Raw genomic sequence first — 24,195 nt, 5'->3', positions numbered from 1 at the left:
TTGTCTTACTGTACATGTGTGAGAAATTTGTCTGCATGTGCGTATGTGCACATGAGTACCTGGTGTCCACAGAGGACAGAAGAGGTTGTAGAACCTTCTGGAATTGGAATTGCAAATGGGTGTGCTCCATCCTATGGGTGCTGAGAGCCAAATCTGGATCCTCTCTGCAAAAGGAGCCAGCGCTCTTATCCTGTGAACCAGGCCTCCCAGGCTGTTTACAGAATCCCATGCCTTTACTGCTCAAACACTTGCTTATCTCTTGTATTTCTGCAGTCTCTTAGACGGGGATCAGCTTGAAGTAGCTCTCAGGCTTTAGCCACAGCCTGATGTATATTCCTCTTGTGCCTCCAGCGCTGTGGGTCTTCTTAGGTGTCTGCAGAGAGGATCACGCACTCAGCGTCACTGCATTCGGTCTGTCTACCGACTCCTGCACACTGCCTGGCACACGTGGTACTGTTAATTCCATGTGTTAATCTCATCTAAGTCTGAGTCTCTTTTGGATAACCCTTCCTCATTTTAGTAGGTTTCTGACTCTCAGACACTTCTAGAAGCTGAACTGAATACTGTTGGACTTTTCTCCCGGTCAGTCACCAGGAAGTGGCATAGCAGGACTTTTCATTTTGAGTTGTTTGTTCTGGATTCAGATCTGCTTTGCCAACAATGGAGGCTGAAGATTGTTCAAAGGCTGAGGATAGACCAGAAGACCCAGGTTTCCAAAATGAAGGACAGTCTTCTGCTGTGAAGCCCACCTTTTCACTAGAAGAGCAGTCTCCTGGCCCCACTGTCCTCTGGGACATGCTTGAACAGAAATTTCTGGAATATCAGCAGCTGATTCACAAGAACCCAGAGGAACGTCGGCGAAACCTCCTGAGCCTTCTCCCCCTCTTCCTAAAGGTCAGAATCTGAAATTTTATTCTATTTTTGCTTAGCACACAAGGGTCTGGCAGATATATGTGGGTTCAGCGTGGTGTTTTGATGTACGCACTAGCCAAGTCTGGGTATTTAGAAACTGTGTATTTCAGCTTTTATTTCTGATGAGATTGCACAGAAGCCTTGTTTCTAGCTCTCTGGAAGGATATGCCATTGTTCTTGTGGGGACCCTGCCACCCTTCAGCACTATGGGCCGATACAATGCTTTGAGGACACTTGGGGATAGTCAAAAATAGAGTTGGTGGTGTAAATGACAGCGTGAGAGGTCTCAGATGAGCCCAGAGAAGTCTAGCCTTAGTTTATTCATGAGCCCTCATAAAGTTCTACCATCAACATGGCTTACGAGCAATATAAAAATCACATCTTCAATTCTTTTGGAAGAAAACGGTAGCTATGATGACATCAGCCGCCAGACAGTTGAAACTCTCCAGTGTACATAAAAGAGCCCTTATTTACTTTGGTTGATGGAGGCAGAATGTCTAAACCTGACTCTTTATTTTGGGACCAAGGGGAGAGAATGTGGTCTAGAATGTTCTTTGAACAAAGGTAATGCACACATGTGAGCTCGAGTTGCTCCTGCTTGCAAAGGGGTATTTTCTGAGGTGTGGGGTTACACCTGAGTAGAGCAGCTTCCTTGTCAGTCAGACTAACAGAAAAGGGGTGAGAGCCTTGTGGAGGTAAGGTGTGGTGAAGTACCAGTCATGCATGCTTTAACTTGCCACTAACCCCTGCAAGATTTTGGTTACCGTTTTGGTAACAGGGAGGCCTATGGGAAATCCAAAGGGTATGGAATTCTGACAAGGGCTGACCTGAGGGTTGAGTCAGAAATCAAGTTCACCTCTAGGACCCTAGGTTCTTCCCTGTGGTCAGGGCTCATGTCTCCAGTGCACAGGGAGAGGCATTCTCAGCCAGGCTAGAGTCGACAGTGTCTCAACTCCGGCCTAGGGTCAACTCCTCTCCAGGGTTGCTCTTGTTTTTTTTTTTTTTTTTTTTTTTTCCCTAGTACCACCTTATTCTGTTGTCTTAGTGTTTTGTTGCTGTGAAGAGACACCATGACCAAAGCAACTGTTATAAAGGCAAACGTTTAATTGGGACTGGCTTACAGTTTCAGAAGTTCAGTCCATTATCATCACGTGGGAAGCGCGTGCCCAGGTAGACAAGGTGTTGGATAAGCTGAGAGTTCTACATCTTGATCTGCAGGGGGCCAGGAGGGAATGTATCCCAAGGCAGTCAGCAGGGGGGTGGGGGTGGGGCTCTTCTGCACTGGGTGGAGCCTGAACATAGGAGACCTCAAAGCCCACCCCCACAGTGAAACACTTCCTCCAATAAGGCCACACCTACTCCAACAAGGCCACACCTTCTAATAGCACCACTCCGCATGGGCCAAGCACTCAAACAAATTGAGTCTCTGCCACCTCTGCTTTTAAGTGGCACTATCCAAACTATACCAAGATGGCCACAGACTTACCATGGTTTGACTTTCACTGTTTCAACTTTATGTGCAAAGTAATATGTGGTTAGCTGAAATTGGATTTTAGATTTAAAAATTTTGATTTTCTCCAGATCTGGCAGTGTCTAGTATGATCCTCTCTCACTGTACTAGACTGAGGCTTTGAGTCCCAGCCTCTGGTTGGCTTAGATACTGCGGCTAAACAACCAATGAAGTGTATGCTCAGTAGGCTGGCTGTGCTTGGTGCGTTTTCATCTACAGTGGGTTTATTGGGATGCAAACCTGTTGTAAATCCAGGATCAGAATAGGAACCAAAGGCATCTGAAGGAGAGTGGAGTTTAAACACTTAGCAAGGGCAGAGGGAAGGCCTTCAGAATGGTGTTGTGATGTCAGCTGAACAGACACTGTCATAGATGAGACCTAGACAATACTTAGCAATCTCTGCCTGCCCTAGCACTCTAGTATGTACTTACAGGTCCTCATTATACAGGTTGCAATGTCCAAGGTCATTCAATTATTAGCTGGGAGCAGAAGTGAAGTGGAAAGTCTCCCTGAAGCCAGCATTGCTAACCACTGGACTCCTTTGCTCAGTGCTTGACTTTGTAGGGTAGGGTCTATCTGCTTTTCCTTCCCTTGGCCCATAAAGACTCGTGATGCAACAACTTTACCTGCTAGGACCTTACTTTTCCCTTGGTGACAAAATGTTCATCACTCCCTGCACCCATGATGTCTGGGCAGCTGACTACAGGGTGTCGAGGGCAGAGAAGAGGTGTTATTCCATCACATAAGAAGCAACATAGGGCCAGTGGCTTCTACAGCACACAGAACAATGTTGTCAGGACTGCTGCTCTTTGTCTGTGCAGAACTGTGGGCTTTGACTTCTGAGAACTTTCCCTAGCACAGGATCTCATGCTAGAAGAAGCATGCTTGGAGAAAGCATGGATGAGTTCTGGCCTTTGGCTGAATTTGCTTCAGTTGATGGGACGCACTCCTGGTCACGCAAAGATACCCTGTGGTAACAGATACGAGGAGAGCTAATGCTGTAGGTGTACCACTTTAAAAATATAAACACACACACACACACACACACACACACACACACACACACACACCTACTTTCCTAATACATGAATATAACCTGTTCAGCTTGTGTAATACTACTTTTATCTATACATTTGAAAGATTGGCCATTTGGTATTGGGTAACCGAGTGCTGTGCCCTTCCCTGGAGAGGACGTCTCTCCTGACCCCAGCCTTCTGAGCTACCTGTAGTTCTTTGTTCACGGTTGAGACCTCTCGGACTTTTCCTTGTCCACATTAGTAAGTCCATCTACTGCTGCTCATCTCATGTTGGGCAAGTCCTCTTGGTGAGACTTCATGAGTGTAGCTCCCACCATTATTGGAAGACAGTCTCACAGCAAGTTCCCTAATCCTCTGGCTCTCACGATCTTTCTTCCCCTTCTTCCTCAACAATCTCCGAGCCATAGGTGTGGGAGTTGTATTGTAGATGTATCCGTCGGGACCGGGCTCCGCAACTCTCCATCTATCATAACCTTCTTCTTGAGTCTAGGAGAGTTTTGGTGTCTTGGCTAAAAGAGTAGGGAACAGGACTAGAAGACTCCTGTGGCTGCTTCTTTTCAGTTGGAATGCTGGGATCCTTGAGTGTAGAGTGTCACTGCCAAGTAACACGGTCCTGGCTAAGAGCCGTGTGGACAGGAATATGCCCACTCTCCTCGTTTGCATCCAGCCTCCGTGTGTGTGTGTGTGTGTGTGTGTGTGTGTGTGTGTGTGTGTGTGTGTGTATGCACAGGCACACACACATGCCACACACACACCTATGTTCATTCCACTAAGTTCATTCTTAAGCTAACTACCAACCAATGGAGTTCGTATCATTAAATATGGTCCTTTAAAAAGTAGATCTTCTGGTGCTGGAAGAGAGATAAACACCACTGACTACAATAGCAGGACTAAGCAACTGTTTTCTAGTGGTTTTCCGAGGGACACAGAGTGTCAACGCCTGTCCTAGCTCCCTCCTGCCGCTGCTCTACCTGGCAGTGGGGAGCGACTGTGGTTCACGCACACTTCAGGGAAACTGCAGCTCTTTTGTTTCAGCAGAAGCTTTGCACCACTTTTACCACTCTTACTTTTGTTTTCAATTTATGAAGGAGGTTGTCCACAGTGCCACACTAAGCAGGAAGTCTCATGTCAAGCCCTAGGAACAGTTGAAACTCAAAGGCCAACCTCCCAGACCGCAGTGAGAGTGATAATACCATGGCCAGGCAGGGAAACCAACCACACTTTTTGTCCTGAGCAACTGAGGTTTCCTCCCATCTCCTCATGAGCTTCTGTCTTTGTTTATTTCCCTTTGGAGATCATAGCATTGTTCTCTTTCTTGCCTGAGAAGAGAAGGGACAGCCACGAGGCATGATGGTGCAGCTTAGATAATGTTAGTAAATAAAAGATTTCTTTTAAAAAAATATTGAGCAATATTTTCTCAGCATGCAAGTCCCAGTTTGGGAAAAAATTAGGGCCTTTTGGAAGCTGCCTTAACTCTTTGGGGGTCTCCGTGGTACCATTCAGCAGATGATTGGCTCTGTGCATCAAATGGCACCCTGGCGGCCTGAAGGAGCTAAAGCAGCCTGGAGAATGCGCCCATCACAGCCCCAGGAAGAAGCTGTGCCTTGGGAGCCGGCTCTGAGTACAATTACTGCTCAAGTCACAGTGGCCCTATTTGCTTTATTGTCGCGTGCCTCCAGGAGCCCCCGGCTCCCGAGACAATATCCACGCTCCGGAGTCAATGGCCTGAAAATTGGTCTTCCAAAGGCTTGGGAGTAGAGGGAGGTAAGGCATTTATTTGAAAGTTTGTACCACAGAGTTCGTGGTCCCAGGGAAGGACAATACCGTATCGCAGAAATTTCAAGATCAAAAGACGATCTTCCACCTGGAGATTACATATCTGAGAGACTTAGTCCAGGAGGTGGTTGCTATGGTCGTGGTTATGAACAGGCTACCTGATTGGGCTCTCTGTGGGTGAAGTAGTCCAAATCCAACTCCTCCTCTTCATCCCACTCTATTTTCCTTCTCGTTCTTTTTCCTTCCTTCCTTCCTTCCTTCTTTCCTTCCTTCCTTCCTTCCTCCCTCCCTTCCTTCCTTCCTTCTTTCCTTCTTTCCTCCCTACCTTCCTTCCTGGACACAGTCCCATTATGTAGCCCAGGCTTCTTGTCTCAGCTCCCGAGTGCTGGCATCACAGGTGTGCACCGTGCCTATCCGAAATAACTTAACTCTAGAGGCTGCATCTTAACAGATTCATTTGCCCAATCCGTCCTTCACTCTCCACATTCTAGTTTCATGTCTGTTGCTATGATATGTATGTTGCTATGCCCTGACCAAAAGCAGCAATGGGGAGGAAAGGGGTTGTTTGGATCATAATTCCAGGATATAGTCCATCACTGAGGGGAAGTCAAGCATGACTCGTTAGATCAGTAACTTAGTCCATCACACCTATTGTTAAGGTCAGAAAGAAAGGATACACTCATACAACCTGCTTGCCTGTGCTTAGCTTTATCTTACCGTACATGGTTTAAGACCCCAGCCTGGGGAATGGTGCCACCCATAATGGGCTGTCTCCCTATACCAGTTAACAACCCAAGCAAATCCCCACAGATGTGAATACAGGCCAACCTGATTAGAAAAAATTTCATCCAGGCTTTCTTAGGTAATTCAAAGTCGTGGGTAGTTAAAACGAACCATCATACTCCATTTCTTCAAAGTATGTCTAAAGGTTGTGCCAACCTCAAAGGCTGGTATGAGGATTAGTGGAAATAAGACCATCAATGCATTTGACTATCAGTATTATATTGTGCGTTGTGGGTATTGCCATAATTTTCTTGTCAAATATTTGTTGAAGACTTACTGTGTCCAGTAGTCAGCAGTTTTGTTGTTTTATGAATTACGTGTAATATCCATGTACACATCTCTTTCCATTTACAACCCTTTGCTGGTTAGGCTACCATTTACAGAATAGGAAATTTAAAATACAAAACAAAAAACTCAGACTCCCATGAGGCATTTAGCTTAAAACCTACCTCATGAATCCTCACCAGCTAATATACAGCTTATGACGGCTCATAGCTCCAGGCCACAGGCCATCGTACCAGCAGATCGCGGCAGCAGGAACACAGGGCAGCTGGTCACAGTGCATTTCTAGTCAGCAAACAGAGATGGAGAGGGGGAGGGAGAGAGGGAGAGGGGGAGGGAGAGGGAGAGGAAGAGGAAGAAAGAAACACACAGACATAGAGAAAGACAGAGAGACAGAAAGAAAGAGACAGAAAGAAACAGAGAAATATACAGAGAGAGACAGGGACACAGAAACACACAGAGAGAAACAAACAGACAGACACAAAGAGAGACAGAGAGAAATAGAGACAGAGAGTGACAGAGACAGAGACAGAGAGACAGGCAGACAAAGAGGCAGAGGCAGGGGATGCTGTTGTACACTGAGAGATGATGCCCACATTTGTGTGAGTCTTCTCACTTCAGTTAACCCAGTGTAGACAAACCCTTGACACACCCAGAGATGGGGTGCTATGACTATTTCAGATCTTGCCAAGTGACAACCTGGGCTAACCATCACAGTGGATTTTTGGTTATTTGTGGGACAGGAGTGGAGCCTTTGGCTGGCTGGAGTGACTTCATATATGGCTTGATGCACGGCCCTCTCTAACCCGAGTTTGATGGTTGCCTTTCAGGCCTGGGAACATTCTGTGGGCATCATCTGCTTTCGCAGTCTTCAAAGACTGGCAGAAGATGTGTCCGACCAACTTGCCCAAGAAATACAACAGGCACTTTCCGGGAAGCCTGCAGGTAAAAGAAGATGCTCTGGAGAGGATGGAGGACAAAATTGTCTGCAGACTCACCTGCCTCCCTTCTCTCTGCTCTCTTCCGAAAGAAGAGTGGCATGGATCTGGGAAAAGGCAGAGACACAGGAAGGGGCAGATCCTCTCTCTCTCTCTCTCTCTCTCTCTCTCTCTCTCTCTCACACACACACACACACATACACAGAGTCATGTCAGACATATTACATGCACAGACACATACAGTCACATTGCACAAATGGACACAAAACACAAAAATTTAACGCAGAGATGCTTGTAGCCACACTATACCCATTGCATACATTCTGAACACCACACTGAACATGAATACTCCACTAAACAGATGCTACATTCATGTCATGCACACGTGTGTGTGTGTGCACATGCACACACACACTATTTCACATAGATCTACTTCACAGACATTTACTCTGTACTGCATTCATAAACCCAAAATAAAAGTACTTTCCACATATGCACATGAATGACTATTATATATCTACTGCCCATTCAGACCCTAAATATATATCATCTGCACAAACAGAAACATACTAACAGTCACACTATACACATAGCACACAGTGCACCCCACATAGAAACTATGCATATCTTACATAAATATTTAAATGGAAAAAATACACACAGAGAAGAAGAGACACAGGTCATACACAGAAAGTATATGTACATGTGCAGAATCTCACATAGAGGCACACACAGGGACCTGTACATCAGACATACACATATATAGACACTACTGACAGATACTATATACACATACATACATAGAGACACACAGACACAGATATGCAGAGGCACATGAATCTCTCTCTCTCTCTCTCCCCCTCCGTGTGTGTTTGTGTGTGTGAGAGAGAGGGGGGGGGGGAGAGAGAGAGAAACACACACACACACACACACACACACACACACACACACACACACACACATCCCTCCTGGATGTCTGGAGAATGTCCTGGGGTCAGTATGCTTGGTGGAGAGTTTGGTATGGTAAAGACACTGACCCCAAGAATGCATCTTTTACTGGGGTGTCTGATAAGCATTCTTCCAATCACATGAGCTGACCCTTGGAGTCTGAGTGATGCCCTACAGGGCCTGTGGACTGAGAAGGGACAGAAGGAATTGCATGTGGGAAAAAGCTTGAGATATAGATTGCCCAGTCTTCAGCAGTGTAAGGCGTTGGGTGATACAAAAAGAGAGGTGAAAAGTCTGGTTGGTAGGGGTCCAATTGTGGAGGGTTAGTTTTTACTCATCGTAATGGGGCACTATGGGTGACTGTGGAAGGTAATGAAGTCAGCCTCCTCCAGGGTGATTAGCCTGGAAGAGAGTCATGTTTGAGATATACTCAGCAGCCTGGAGCTACACGAGCGAGGAGACATGGGTTCTGTGGCAGGACACAGACACATCTTCAGGGAGCTGGGTGGATAGGATGCATCACCAAGCAGCCTTTGATATCTTGCAGAGCAAGCCCGGGCTGCAGCCGGGCAGCTACTGCAGTGGAAGAGTGACGTGGATCAGGATGGCTACTTGCTCCTCAAGTCGGTGTATGTGCTCACGGGGACAGACTCGGTGAGTTCCAGCCTCTCAGGTATGCCCAGGTGCTCCTTGTCTGAGGACAGAGAAGTAAGGTCCAGCATAGAGTAATGGCCTAATGATAATGATGATAATAATAATAATAATAATAATAATAATAATAATAATAGACGTATTATATTCAACTCACTTCTCCCTTCTGATGACACACATGGATTTTAGGGTCTGAAGATCAAGCTTGGGCCCTGCCTTCTCAATGGACAATTAGTTCACTTCCACCACTTGATTGTATTGTATTTCTGACTTTAGAAGTTGGGTCAGTCAGGCTTCTCCCCCTCAAAAAAGATAGATGTATTGATTGATTGATTGATTGATTGATTGATTGTATTAGAATACACTGTAGCTGTCTTCAGACGCACCAGAAGAGGGCATCGGATCCCATTACAGATGGTTGTGAGCCACCGTGTGGTTGCTGGGAACTGAACTCAGGTTCTCTGGAAGAGCAGTGGTACTCTTAACCACTGAGCCATCTCTCCAGCCCAGTCAGGGCCTCTCTTATACAGTCAGTGTGAGAACATTTATCGCTGAATTTATCAACCACTCCCATGCATGGTGGCACTTAGTGTTCCCAGGGACCCTGAGTTGGATTACAGAGGTGAATGGAGAAGGCAGGCTTCCCTCATGGAACTCCAGTCCATCGTCCCGAGAGCTCCTTCTCTGCCTCCATGGGGCTTCCCAGTTGGTCCAGCTGGAATCAGGCTTATCTGTTGGCCCTTTTCCTAAGTGTACTGTGCCCCATGTGGCTGTGACTGTGCCCTCTCCTTATGGGACTGAGACTCTCAGGCCTCTTCTTGAGGGGTTGGTGGATGAGAGGGTTCCTCTTGGGAACCTGACAGTTGGAATCATCAGCAGAAATGGCCAGAGACCCTTGCAAGATAGGCTAAGAGATGAACAGAGGCAATGGAGTGAGTATGTGTATGTAAGCGACCTGTAGGGGGCAGCAGCCCTCAGCATGAAGCATCAGGTAGGCATTTGGATGTTTGTGTGGAGCCTGTCCTGGCTATTCGGGGCAGATTCACAGCCTTATGATAGATGCTAGCTGCGAGGGGGACCCCCGACTTGTACTCAAGCGTTTGCCCTTGATGGGGACCGGTCTGCTGTCTAAGTGGGGACTTTATGTCCACAGAATCAGACAGCCCTGAAGCAGTGAGGGAAGGTTAAGTGTTATCTGAAGAAAGGGACACATGGCCAAGGAAGTCAAGAAAAACCAGGGCTCCAATAAAGGGGAGGGAGGGCATTACCTTTCAAAAGAGCAGATGACCATAGGTGAGTTCCACGCTCACCTACTTCCCAGTCGAGGAGGGAGTGTTGAGAGGGGAAGTGGCTTTCCTACAGGTTCCACAGATGTGGGGATTGATGCCTGTCAGAGTTCCCTCTGCCTGTGGGTGACCTGCATATGACCTTCCCTTGTAGGAGACGCTGGGCAGAGTGGTGGATTCAGGGCTTCCGGCCCTTCTCCTGCAGTGCCTGTATCTCTTTTTTGCTTTTCCCGTGGAAAAGGGTGAGCATTTGGAGATTGACGTTCAAGGGCAGAGGATGTTTGTGCAGGTGAGCTAGTGGGACACCCTCCCCTCCACTCCCACCATCACCACCGCCTGACTTGCTTTTGCAAGGGCCAGCCTCTTCTCTCAGTCTTCGTTCTCAAGCACCTCACCCTTTCCAGAAACGGCTCTCTGTCTCCACTCCACAACACCTGGGTTGGCTGCAAGATAACTTTGTCCCTTCTCTCCACCCTCCCATCTCTTCCTTCTGTCCACCTTGCAAAATAGAAGCCACATGCCACTTGATACATCACTTCTCAGAAGTGTATCACTAGGTGATGTCACCCTTCATGGTGCGAGCAGCATAGAACATAGGCACACAGACCTACATGGTTGTTCGAGACTCACACCCAGTGTGACTTCTTGGTATGCTCAAGAGCTATATGCTTTACAGGAAGTTGTGTTTGTGAGCACAAATGGATGCTCCTTTCCTAGCTGGCTGTGTGGACAGCACTGGCTGGGGAGAGAGGAGGATCACGCACAGTTCCTTTGACTGAGGCTTGACTGTCAATGCTCCAGAGAAGCAGGGAGCAAGCTACCACAGGAGAGCCCCTCCTAACCAGAACATCCTTGTCTTGTCTTGTATTCCTCCCAGATGTTGTTAAACATTTGCAGCGAGTCTCAGGGTCTGGAGGGACTTCTCTCAGGAAGCGAGCTCCAGTCTCTACTGATCGCTACCACCTGTCTGAGGGAACACAGCTGCTACTTCTGGAAACAGCCTACCTTCTGTGTGCTGCGGGCTATCTCCAAGGCTCAGAGCCCTAGCGTCATCCAATATCTGCGAAGTAGGTTCCAGGAGACCAGGTGTGGGCTGAGGGTCACTTGAGGGGTTCCTTTAGCTCAGAGCAAAGCTCAAGGGCCCATTGTCTCTGTCAGCGTAAGTGCAGGTTCCTAGAAAGAAAAGATGGACAACCTTCTCAGTACACAGCCCTACCTTATGTGGCCCCATTTGTGAAAATATGAGTATCGTTCCTCTTGATGCTTCGCTGAAGGAGGGAGGAAAGGGGGACTCATTTACCGCATGCGGACTCCCACACAGCATTCGGGGCCTGCTTGCTCACTACGTCACTCGTCTCTTGGAGACAGATGTTGGAATGGGGAAAGTGGAGCTCAAGATTTGTAGAAGATCTTGAGAAACTGTTTCTAAGCACGGAGATGTCTGACTCCTGCACTTTGGTGCCTATGTTAGGGAGCGTGTTTGGGGTGAAGGCTGGAGACTCTAGAACTGCAGCCAGCCTTTGGGTTCCAGCTCTGCTGAGTGAGCTCAGGTCCATAGACACAGAACAATCCTGTCTGTCTCATCTATAAAGCTGGGCAGAATGTAAGTGTTGCCTGTCTCTCATTGCCTTGGTTCCAGTGGGTGTTGACATACATGCATATATACATGACGTGCATCACACGCATGCATATATATATGACACACATATCATACATGCATACATGCATGTATACGTACATGACATACATGCATATACACATGATAAACACACATGACATACAAGCATACATATATGACATACACACATACACACATGACACACATGCGTACATACATGACATACATACATGACACACATACACGACATGCATGCACAACATGCATGTATGACATGCTTGAATACATACATGACATACATGCATACATATATGCAGTAGCTCTAGTCTACAGGGCTTGGCCTCTGCATCACATCCATCACTTAGGTTTTATTAGAAATGAAATGTTCTGTGAGTCAATTCCATTAGCTACCTCAGGGTCCTCCTTAGCATTCTCTGCCACTGTAGGACCCAGACAATGCTCCAGATAAGCATGGAGACCTCAGAGGCTGCACAGCTCTAAAAAGGACATATTAAGGCTCGTGTTTATCTCTACTCACTTCCCGCCCCTCTGCCCCAACATCTTCTCAGCTCGCCCAGATGAGCACAGCAAACCATCTTGGAACACAATATTTCTCTTCTTGGGTTGATGCCAAAGAATGCGCTCTGTATGGAGAAGCTGGGTTTCTGAGCTGCCACTGTCACCTGCATGTTCACAAATATATGCCCCGTGATCTGTCCTCTTTCTGTAATAAGGAACAACTATTGGTTAGAATTGAGAAAGCACCACCAGTTTCTTTTCTTAAAGTCAGTCAGTCCCTGGAGGAGACACCTTGGGGCTCAGAGCCTCCTGTGAGCTTAGCCTGTGCTTTAATTGTGCCTTGGCCCTTCAGTCTCCCTCACCCCCCCCCCCCAGACTGGAGTCTGAGTGACTAGGAAAAGGCTGCAGGCATGGACCTCTGGAGGCTTCAGCTGACCAAACCAAGGCCTCAGAAAACTTCCTCCCCAGGGGCCCTATGAGGTAATTTCTATGGGCTTGTGGTGCTAGCAGAGCCTGCAAAAAGGCTGATCTGCTGATCTCCACTACATCATCAGCTACTCTTGCGTTCTCCCTCGCCAAAGGGCCCACTTTAGGCTCTTCTGAGTCCTTAACAGCTGAGAGCCTGATCCTGCATCCTCTTGCTTCCACTTTTGCGACTTTCCTGCCACTTAGAAGAGTCTCTAGTCTGAGGGCATCCCTCTTCTGACTAGTAACTTTCTATGACTCCCTGCCATTCCAGGCTTTTCATGAGTAGACCCCACCTCCTGTCCCCACAGCTCCTGCCTCTGCTTGAATACTCTGGCTTCTTGAGTTTCTGAAATATTCCTTCTACTGCCTTCCACCTCTGGACTCACCCACTGTTCCTTTCTAGGACTTCTCGTCAAGCTGACTTTTGCTCAACTCTCCATGTTCGACTCCATGTTGCTTCTTAAGGCGTTCTCCCCAGTGCTCTGGTCTTACATGGTATCTCAGTATTCAGAGCCAGGGACTCTCTTACCTTCTAGGAAGGAGGAGCTAAGAGGCTGCCCCACCACCACCCATGCCTGCTACTCTTAGGATGGCACCTCCTGCAGGGGCTGTCTTCTTGAGTCTAAGAGCCTGCAGAAAATAGTCTCAAGTTACTCTCACGCAAGTCTTGCTGTGCAAGTTCAAGTGGAGGTAGATGGTGCAGGGAGGGAAGAGCAGCAGCAAAACCTCCTTCTTCCTTGCTCAGCAGGGCTGTGCTTCCCCTCCCACAGCTGCCGACTGTGTCCGGCTCTCGGTTCAGAACCTCTCCAAGCTGGCAGACACTCTCCCTGCACCGGAGGTGAGCGAGGCAGTGAGCCTCATCCTGAACTTTGTGAGAGACTCCTACCCCATCTCCTCTGCGCTGCTCCTGGAGTTTGAGAATGGGGAGGGCTACCCTCTGCTACTCAAGGTGCTGCTGCGGTAAGTGGCGGGGCCAGGTGAGAGGGGTGAGAAACACGACTCCCTCAAACTGTGGGGCTCAGAATCTTCATGCCGCTTTGGTGGACGAGAGCTAGCATGTCCTATGAAATCCTAAGAGCATGGCTAGCAAGACCCTCTTCCTGGTCGCAGTGACTGGACATGTAGATAGATGTGGGGATGCCTTCTTTGGGGAATCAACGAGTGACGATAATAGACACTTCAAGTTCCCCAAGTGGTGAACACCGCCAGCATGTTCCACCTTGTAGAGCTCACATGCCTCTCTCAGAAGCCTTCCATGTCTCTTGGAATTTATTCTACCTCGGTGTTTAGAGGGCGGTGTGAGAACTATGCACCAACCTCAGCTCTCCACTGTCAGATGATAGGGAACTAAACAATTAAGTTGTCCTTCGGCTGCTCCTGCTCCATAGCATCACAAATCCACAGAAGGACTAAGTACACACCACCACAGAAGGACTAAGTACGGTAATCTATTAGAAGGACTAAGTGCACACCATCACAGAAGGACTAAGTACAGTAGTCTATCAGAAGAACTAAGTGCACACCACCACAGAAGGACTAAGTACAGTAGTCTATCAGAAGGACTAAGTACACACCACCACAGAAGGACTAAGTACAGTAGTCTATCAGAAGGACTAAGTACACACCACCACAGAAGGACTAAGTATGGTAGTCCATCAGAAGGACTAAGTACACACCACCACAGAAGGACTAAGTATGGTAGTCTATCAGAAGGACTAAGTGCACACCACCACAGAAGGATTAAGTACAGTAGTCTATCAGAAGGACTAAGTACACACCACCACAGAAGGACTAAGTATGGTAGTCTATCAGAAGGACTAAGTACACACCACCACAGAAGGACTAAGTATGGTAGTCTATCAGAAGGACTAAGTACACACCACCACAGAAGGACTAAGTACGGTAGTCTATCAGAAGGACTAAGTGCATACCACCACAGAAGGACTAAGTGCGGTAGTCTAGAGAGATGCCAGTTTGAGAATGCATTTCAGTAAGTTTCCTTCCTTTGGCTACTTCACGGGTCTGCCCCCTGCTTGTTGTTTCTGAGATCAAGTCTCACATGAAGGTCTTACCAGAGCCATGGATTGTGGGAAAGACTCTGTGTATCTCCGGCTGGACCAACTTTTTATTCTGGCTTATTGTATTCAGGGGGTGGGTGCCTAGGTATTAGCACGAGCCCTGGATGGAAACAGAAGTTGGGGAAGCTGCTTCAAGGCAAGGCTAGGCACGTTCCTTTGGGCTTTGCTTGGCCTCTCCTCAATGGAGTGGACCTTAGCAATGTCTTTTGCAGACTTCATGACAGAAGCATGTCTCAAATGCACTGGAGATGATCGGTATGAGAGAAGCTGAAGACTGTAGGTATAGTCTCCGTCTTGATAAGGTTTTAATAAAGAGAAGGCAGCCTTCAAAAGGATGCTGAGTAAGCGTTTCTTTGGGTATACCATCGCTGCATAGTGAGCAACCTGGTTAGTGGCCAGATGGCTGTGACTATGGTGGTGCCCTGGACAGCATTTTCTACAGATTTCTTCGGTTTAGTGGATGGGCATTAGGTTTCTTATAAAAGACAGAAGAGAAAACCAGTGTGAGGAAGCAGCTGTTCCGCTCCTTCCCTTCTTGTCCTGCCTTCCCAGGATCCATGTTTCATACACTTCTGACCTGGAAAGGTCAGAGCTAGACAGAGACTCCAGGGGCACTCCTACCCCATAAGCAGAGCAAAGTATCTTCAGATAAACACTGAAGCTGTCGGCCATAGGCTAGGCATGAGGAAGACCACAGGACTGCACATCTTTCCCATGCTGTCTGAGTTTTCTTTCCTCCTTGGAAACATTGAACCTTCCATTCTGGAGGTGCCCTTTGCTCTGTGAGCCCCTTAAATTCATGTCTTTTGGAAATCCAGCCACAGGAAGCAGCCTTCCTCTAAACCTGTGGACTCTCACAGGTTCCTCTGTGTAGCAGTCTCTACTTACTGACAGAGAGTGGTAGGCTCTGAAGAGCTCCAGTGGGCGTCTGCAACATGAATCTTACAGAACCCGACCCATATGTGATTTGTTCCATCCATATATACATTCTGATAATTGAGTTGAATTTGTAAATTGGGAACAGTAAGAGGCTCCTAACAATAGTTAACAGCAAAATTCAATATTTATTTGTAGCCATATTATAACAAATTAGTTTAAAGCATGATTTTTCTTTTTCTGCAATTCTTAGTTGATCTCTCTTTCTCAGTGAGTGTGCTCAGAATATTTTATTTTATTTTGATAAGGTCTCATGTAACTCACATAACTCAGGCTGGTCTCAAGCTCTCTATACTGCCAAGGATGATCTTGAATATCTGATCCTCTTGTGCACACCTCCTGAATTCTGAGATGATGGACAAACATCACCACGGCTGGCCTTATGCAGCTATGGATCAAAACCAGGTCCCTCTGGATGCTAGACCAGCACTTGACTAACCAGCCTACACCCAAGTTCCAGCTGATGTTTGGAGATGACAAGTGGCAGTGGAAGTTGTAGAGTACACACACAATGAGAGGGAACTACTGGGGGGCCAGAGAGATGGCTCAGTGGTTAAGAGCCTGTGCTTTTGTGGAGGACCAGTTTCAGTCTCAAGCACCTACATGGTGGCTTACAACCATCTGTAACTCCAGTTTCATGAGCTCTAGCACCCTCTTCTGGCCTTTGTGAGGAACACTGTACACAAATGTCACTATCTGGGACCTGACCATGTTTGTCCTGCAGGTATAACGGGGTGACCCAGGGTGTGGTGGAACCCCATCTCGAGGAGCTCATCGAGCTGGTGATGTGGCTGACGACTTGTGGGAGGTCAGAGCTGAAGGTGTTTGACAGCATCACTTATCCTCAGCTTGAAGGCTTCAAGTTCCATCAGGAGGCTTCTGGTGGGTCCTCACTGTGTCTCCAGGTAGCTGGAGAGCGGGTATGATGCCCTGACAAGGCTTTGAGGGTCTCTGAGTCCATTTTCACTTGTCACAAGGTCCGATGTTTCTGTGACCTTCAGAGACATGACCTAGACCCATGGCTATTAGCTCTATGCCTCTTCATCTACTTTCCACCTGTGCAACTTCAGCTTTGGACAAAAAAGCTCATGTTGTGTGGCAAGTGGAAGCAATATTGCTTAACAGAGGCGAAACCCCTAGCAAGTAAGGGAGCAGCCTCTGGAATTCAGCCCCTATCTAGGGGTGTCTTACCCTGTACCATTTGCTTATGCAATGGAGACTGATGACCCTGACTTAGCCATGTAGGCTCAGAGTTGGTGGATTTTCTTCTTAGGATGCTGAACATGAGTTGAGAATAGCAGTAAACACATGGACGCTTTCTGAGCAACTGGGTGCTGGTGTGAACAAATGTTGTCAGCTCCCTGAAAGCCTTATGCAGAGACAACCACACAGATAACAAACCACAGGCCGCTGGATTGGCACATGCCTTACCTCTAGTGGGTCTCTCAGGAAACCCTGCACAGACGTCCCGCCAAGGGAATTTTGAAGGCTAAGTGTGAGCTGTCTAGGCTGAAAGGGAAGGGAAGATTTTAAAGGCACAAAGTACTGCATGGGGAAGAAACAGTGATCTGAGACAGCTGAGTAGGTTTGGAGATGCTAGCTGGGGTAGGGAGTTACGAGCTGTGGGGAGAAGCAGGAGCTGTAACGCTGTAAGAACCAGCTGGGGAAGAGTGCTGGGCAGAACTTAGATCAGAGACAGCTGGTACTGGATGGAGAGCCTCAGAGTTTCACCAAATCCAAGGCAGAAAGACATACAGTCAAGCGCTTTGAACGAGGTATCCTGGGGTGAGAGAATAAGGGTGGAAGAAAAAGCCCCAGTGGGTAAGGAACGTGCATCCCCATCCCTTCAGCTGTCTAGACAGAAATCTGACCTTGCACCGTCATCTACAACATCGCTTGACTCTAGATGATCAAAATCAAATCTCCTGGTCCCACTTTGTTCAGTGGAAATATAAGGTAGACCAATCATCTATCTTGGTTTTCAAAGGAAGACACTGGTTAGATTATTCCCGATAACTTATGTTTATCTATCTCAATAGATCTCAAATACTGTGTGTAGCCACAGACAGGGCAGTTAATGAGACTCTTGCTTCCTTTTTCCCCCCCTGTGCTGCCCTTGGAAATCCTGTGTGGCTCTTTCCCTCACGGACATGTTTTGGTTCAGAGTGGTCATGGCTGGAACACTCAGTCAGCTGCCCATCTTTGGGATGCAGATGCAGCCTGTTCCCCACCACAGTGGCTAAGGATTTTTAGATGTCTTAGATGTGCACTCATAGGAACGAGAGAGAGAGAGAGAGAGAGAGAGAGAGAGAGAGAGAGAGAGAGAGAGAGAGGGAAACGTCAAATGCTGCATCCTTGTGAGAGCACAAGCATGCATTTCTAGGCAGGCAGGCGGGGAGCTAACTTGCAGAACTGCTTTGTTTTTTTCATCCCCAGGGGTGACCGTTAAGAATCTCCAGGCCTTTCAGGTCCTGCAGAATCTTTTCCACAGAGCCAGTGACTCTGTCCTTTGCATCCAAGTGCTTCTGGCCATCAAGACCATGTGGGCCTGGAACCCTCGCAATTTCTTCCTGCTGGAGTGGACCCTGCAGCCCATCTCACAGTTTGTAGAGATCATTCCCCTGAAGCCCACCCCGGTGCAAGAACACTTTTTCCAGCTGTTGGAGACTCTGGTGTTCAAGCTACTCTATGTGCCACATGAGGTCCTGGCTAAAGTGCAGAGTCTGATCAAGGACAGCCAAGAGCTCTCCTGCACCCTCGTGGCCTTGCGAAGCATCCTCAGGATCACAGCCAGTGACCGGCTCTTCACTGACATCTTCCGGGACTCAGGACTACTAGGCCTGCTGCTGGCCCAGCTACGGAAACAGGCCAAGATCATGAGGAAGTCAGGTGTGTCTTCAGAGGGACGGGCAAGGGGAATGAGGTTACCATTAATCCAGGCTGGTCAATCTGACTACCCTGCAGGGAAACAGAGCCTGGGAACACGTGCGTCATATTGTGATGGATAGACAAAGGAGCTCTTAGGGTTGGAGCTTCACAAAGAACAGGCACTCTCCAAGTCTTCCCCAGGTGACTGGGGTGAGAGGTGAGAGGTGAGAGGTGAGAGGTGAAGGGACAGACACCATTTTAAGTGAACTACAGAAATGAACTCAGGAATCCTTAAGTTACTCCTTGCTGGGTATTAAGGTGAAAACCACCAGGGACTCTGATCCTTCAGTAAATCAAAGGGGTACTGGGAGCCTGGAGAGATTTAGGCTTGGGGGAGTTCTTATGGGATCTCCTGGGGTATGACCTTGTGGTCTCCCACTGAGAGTGGGGTCTGTTGACCCAGCACTCTCCTCAGTCCTGATGGACTATACACTTACTTTACCATGCCTCACACTGTCCCCCCTGGGGACACTTTGCATAGAGCTTTGAGATCCTCACCTCCAGGGATTTACAACTAGAAGCAAGGCACAAAGTCTCTTCCCCCTGTTTCTCTTGGTTTGCTCAAATCTGTCACTTCCTGCTGCCCTTGGGAGACCAGCCTGGAGGTGGGGCATCAGGACACAGGGATCTAGCTGCCTACCTTATCCCTCCATGCCTTTCCCTTCTCTCCTTCCCCTTTGCTGCACTGGCTGGACAGGTCTGGGAGCTGCTCCAGCCACCAAATGCTTTTGGAATTCTGCTTCAGACTTTAGTCAACATTGCTAACCTGTCTGTCTTCTGCTTCTTGGAAGGAAAGAAGCTGAGGGAGAGCATGTTAATGTGGGAGCCTGTCAGCCTCAGCTGGAAAAATGGCTGCGTTATAAACAAGGCAGTCTTCTCCTGTTACCTCACTTCTATGAGACCAAGGGCACTGGTCTCATAGGAATGAAAGAAAACGCACCCACCTTTGGCTGTGGCCTGTAAAAGGTGCCCAGGAATTCCTGCACACAGCATCTCTATCATTTCAGTATTGATCTGTGGAAGGTTGAGCCTTCAGGAGTTCAGGAAGGAGCTGTGTCCTACCCAGAGTATTTGCAAATAGGGTGAGGATTTAGGACACTATTTTTCCAGGACACTTTTCTCTGTATAGGCCTTTAGAGAGACCAAGCCTTGATTCTGCACTTCTTTCTCCTGCTTGGTAGTTTTGGCCTGTTTTCTGCTACTAGTTATAGCAACAGTAAAGACTAGAAAATGTATAAAGAATAGATGTCTGCTTGCAGTCCAATGAGCCACCAGAGAGATATCTTCCCAAATAGGAGTTTATTTGGCCTATGGCTCTGGTGTTGGGAAGTCCGGTGTCATGGTGCCAGCATGTGGGGAAGGCCTGTTGCTCTATAATACAGCAAAGGGCACTAAATGGCAAGACAGAGCAATGCTGCCAGTGTATACACCCATCCTCATGATGTCATCCAACGCCAGCATCCGGCGAATGTACCTCTAAATACCATTAATGTCTGAGTTAGAGACTACGTTTCCAGCACAGGGCTTTGGGGGAAGCATTCCAACCGTAGCTAGTGTCTTGCCTTCAAACACATCAGCTCCCTTGGTTTCCTTGTGTTTACAGGGAAGGCACTACATAGTCTCACTGAGTGTTCTTCTGGTACCCTAGACAGATGATGCTTTTCAACAGCTTAACATCAGATTCACTTTTCCATCTGACCCCAGGCTTACAACCATTCCCCAAAGAGTTTAGCTCTTTCTGTGAGCTAGTTTCCAGCCTTCCTTTGTGCTTAGCATTTTTAAATGTGACCTATTGATTCTTACGCACTCTGTGTCTGATAAATAAATTCTTCTTGTTCTCATTCATTTACTTGTTTTTAATTCTCCAAATAGGAGCTAAATTTTCAATTTGTTTCAGTGCTTTCTCAGCACTGGGGATCAGAGGTGGACGAATTTGACCTGATTGGGGCCCCAAGGATCTAGTGGCCTGTCTACCTGTTCCAGATTCCCTCCAGTTGCATTTTAGCTCAGCTAAGGAGCTGGCGGTTGTCCCTTCTAGACATGAGTGCCGGGCTATAAGGGGAAGATGAGGGTTGATTTGGCATCAAGAGCAGAGTGCTCCTTTCAGAGGGGCTGCTGCAGCAGGCTCATGGCTTTACCTGGGAACATGCTAGAAACAAGAATTACCTGGTCTCATTCAACATCTAACCCAGCAGCTCTGAGCAAGGGGCTCACACAGTCTTTTGGCTGTCCAGATTTTTCATGTGCTCAAACTGAGAACCAGTGATGTTAGTTAGGGTTTCCAGGGATGTATCTTCAGAATTGGGGTATATGCTCCCCTCTAACGGGACCATTGCACTCCCATCCTCCTTAGGAAGGTAGAACCCCAAAGGAGAAAGAGACTATGGATTGTCCCATGTAGACTTAGTACATATGTCTATTTTTAAACGTGGCAGGAAACAAAGAGTGCAGTCCTGGCGTGCAGGATCCGGAGAGGGAACTCACCTGCGTGATGCTGAAGACTGTGGTCGCGCTTCTGCAAGGTTCTGTTCGAAATGCAGGTAATGCTTGTTCTAACCTCACCCTGGCAGTCTGCAACGAAACGTGAACTGTGAGTTATTCCTGAGCATTCAATGGTGGTGTTCAAGGGAGAGTCGGTATCAGCGTGGTGGCTAATGTCCATGTGCCGACTGCTGGTCATTATCCACACAATAGACACTTTGGAGAGTTGGAAGGAAAAGCTTTTCTTGTGGTGGGGATGCAGTGCCAAGGCCCACCTTTCTCTGGCACATCCTATCTGTCTTGTCTCTAGTTGTCCTCAAAGACCACGGCATGGTGCCCTTCATCAAGATCTTCCTGGATGATGAATGCTACCGGGGTTCCGCCCTCAGCATCTTGGAGCAGCTCTCAGTCATCAACGCTGAGGAGTACATGAGCATCATTGTGGGGGCTTTGTGTTCGTCTACTCAGGGGGAGCTGCAGCTGAAGCTGGATCTTCTCAAGGTGAGGTCAAGTCCTCCTTTGCGATTGGCCCCCTCAGACCTATGCACCAAGTGACTCACGGTCGGTTGTTCATGCTGGGTTATTGTCCTGGATAGGTAGATAATTGTACCAGGCAGTTTTAGCTGCTGTAACAAATAAGCCCCACATACTTATCTGCCTGGCATATACATTTCATGAGACAAGGTCTCGTGTAGCTCAGACTGGCATCAGGCTCACTATGGAGTCAAGGATGATCTTGATCAAGGAGCTCCTAATCCTCCTGCCTCCACCTCACAAGTGCTGGGATTCCAAATGGGCTTGCCCGAATCTGACCTTACATTTCTTTTTATGAAGAATCAGTGAATATTTGGGATTGCAATTCAGGAACAGCTGTCATGCAGGGACTTGACTCAGCTGAAAGATAAGGTAAGGCAGGCTAGGAAGAATGGCACAAGAGATCCTCATTCAGGCTGGGGACTAACACACTCTAGCTTCAGTTTTCTTTGGGCAGACTTTTCAGCAGGAGTCAATCAGATGCAGGGGGTGATGGGAAGTGTAGTTCTTGGCTAGGCAGCAACTACCAGGCACCTCTGTAGATCATGAAAGTGGGGTGTATGTTAGTGGTAGCTTGACAGGTGCTCTGCTGACTCCATTTATCGAGCATCAACCAATGAGACCGGGTCTGGCGAGAGTGTTTGGGATACACATTAGAATGAGACATAGCCCTTGCTATCTGGGGTCTTAGGGTCCAGCGTTCATAATACATGAGTTGGATCATACCTGAGGGAATGTGGTAGGTGCTCTGGGTAGATACCTGATGGGTACTGGTGGCTGTGGAAAGAGAGCTAGAAGAGAGGACAGAGCAGTTTCACTTGGTCTGGGGGCTCCCGAAGGAGAGCATGTGAGCTAGAACAGAAGCTAAAGAGAGCCAAAGCCGTAGGGGCAGGGACACCAATGGACTAGTGAGGCTAGGCTACCACATTTGCACAGTAGAGAGAACTATTTACTTTTGTAATATTGTCAATAACCATCAAATTATCTTAAAGTAGCTGAAGAAATATGTACTATATTAATTTACCATCCTTTTATCATTTTGTTTTTGCTGGTTTTTCTTTCTTCTTTCGTGGCTTATACCTTTTAAAATTTTTCTTTTGGAACTGGTGTGGTGGCACGTTCCTTTAGTCCCAGCACTCAGGGTTCAGTGGCAAGCAAATCTCTCTGAGTTTAAGGCCCGTCTAATATATAGAGAGAAGTCCAGGCTAGCCAAAGCTATAAACATACGGAGACCTTGTGCTTCCACAAGGAAACAAACAAACAAACTACCCTTTTAATCGATCCATAAATTAACTTGTCTTTCCAATTATGAGCCTGAGTCTTTAATGGTTGAGCCATCAACTGGTAATTTTTTTTTAAAGACAATTCTCCTTTGTTTTATGCTGTTTAAGTGACAGGATGTAAATGTAAATATACCCCCTAGATTTAAGCAGAAATTGTCACCTCTCTGTGAGATACGACCCAAGAGAAACACATTCTTGTCTTCTGAGGTTGCCATCGCTGGTTACTGAGCAACTTTATGTAAAATGTAAAATTACCCTGACATCTAAACTGAACAGGCTTAGCTATGGGTTTCTCTCTCTCCTTTTTAATGTGAGGGGTGTGGTGTTTCGGTCTCTGTGTCTAATTCTCTGCAGACATTTGAGGGAGTTGTTCCTGTTATCACGTGGCCTGGCCTGAAGTACAAGGTAGTGCCATATCATTCCAAGGGGCTCAAGAGAAAAGGACATCGTGGTGATAATTATTTGTTTCATGAACCGTCAGAGCTCGAGCAATGATTTAACTACAGGGCAAAAACTGAGTGAAGGAGATGACTAATAAACAGAAAAGGAAAGACAGATGTCGTCGTTTGAAGGACGCATTAATGCCACAACCATGTGAGCTAAGACAAACCTAATGAGGGCTGGGTGGGGCTCTGTGGCAGAGGGCTTGCCCAGCATGAGGGAGGCCCCAGGATCCAATACCTAGCACCAGAGAAAGGCGAAGAATCCGTTGAAATTTAGTTCTGGGAAAGACCTGAGATTAATCCAGGCTAGTTTTCTCCTGTTTGAAGCAGAAGCATCCAGAGGGCTTCAGTCACTACATCACTCAAATGACAAGCCTAGCAACCAAGAATGGATCTGCTGCTCCACATGGTCAAGCTTTTGATGGCAGGATTTGCATGTTCTGATAGGAGCAGGGAAGGTAGGACCAGAGCCAGGACTTTGGTTTTCCATTGGGTACAGGATTATTTCTGATATGTTTATAGTGAAATCCAGACAGATCCACAGAGAAGAAAGCTACACTCTCACTCTGCTGAGAAACAGAAAGGAGCTTTCTATCCAACGTGGGGAAGAGCGTTCTGTCTTGCTCATGGCGAGTTTGTCTTGTTTACTATGTAGCCCAGAGGCATCTTATTGGAGAGCTAGCCCCTGGGTAATAGGACGGAACTTACTAGAATTAGCAATGCAAAGCCATTATGGTGTTTTACAGATTCAATATAATTTCAGAAACACAGCATCAAGAGAGTT

At 47.4% G+C, this 24,195-nt stretch overlaps 1 protein-coding gene across 8 annotated transcripts in view; it reads left to right on the top strand.

The window, feature by feature from the left end:
- Nucleotides 1–24,195, top strand: part of Wdfy4 (WDFY family member 4) — a 229,565-nt gene that overhangs the window by 21,689 nt on the left and 183,681 nt on the right. For all 8 annotated transcript variants that reach the window (XM_087588908.1, XM_087588903.1, XM_087588907.1 and 5 more), the window contains 10 exon segments: nt 645–894; nt 7,131–7,245; nt 8,734–8,840; nt 10,278–10,412; nt 11,001–11,190; nt 13,499–13,688; nt 16,467–16,624; nt 18,179–18,631; nt 21,106–21,210; nt 21,462–21,652. In XM_087588908.1, coding sequence (XP_087445034.1) covers nt 661–894; nt 7,131–7,245; nt 8,734–8,840; nt 10,278–10,412; nt 11,001–11,190; nt 13,499–13,688; nt 16,467–16,624; nt 18,179–18,631; nt 21,106–21,210; nt 21,462–21,652 — 1,878 coding nt within the window. In that variant the 5' untranslated portion in view covers nt 645–660.

This window comes from Rattus norvegicus, chromosome 16, assembly GCF_021556685.1.
Source record: "Rattus norvegicus strain SHRSP/BbbUtx chromosome 16, alternate assembly SHRSP_T2T, whole genome shotgun sequence".
NCBI classification, from domain to species: domain Eukaryota; kingdom Metazoa; phylum Chordata; class Mammalia; order Rodentia; family Muridae; genus Rattus; species Rattus norvegicus.
This window is presented reverse-complemented; position numbering and strand designations above follow the sequence as displayed.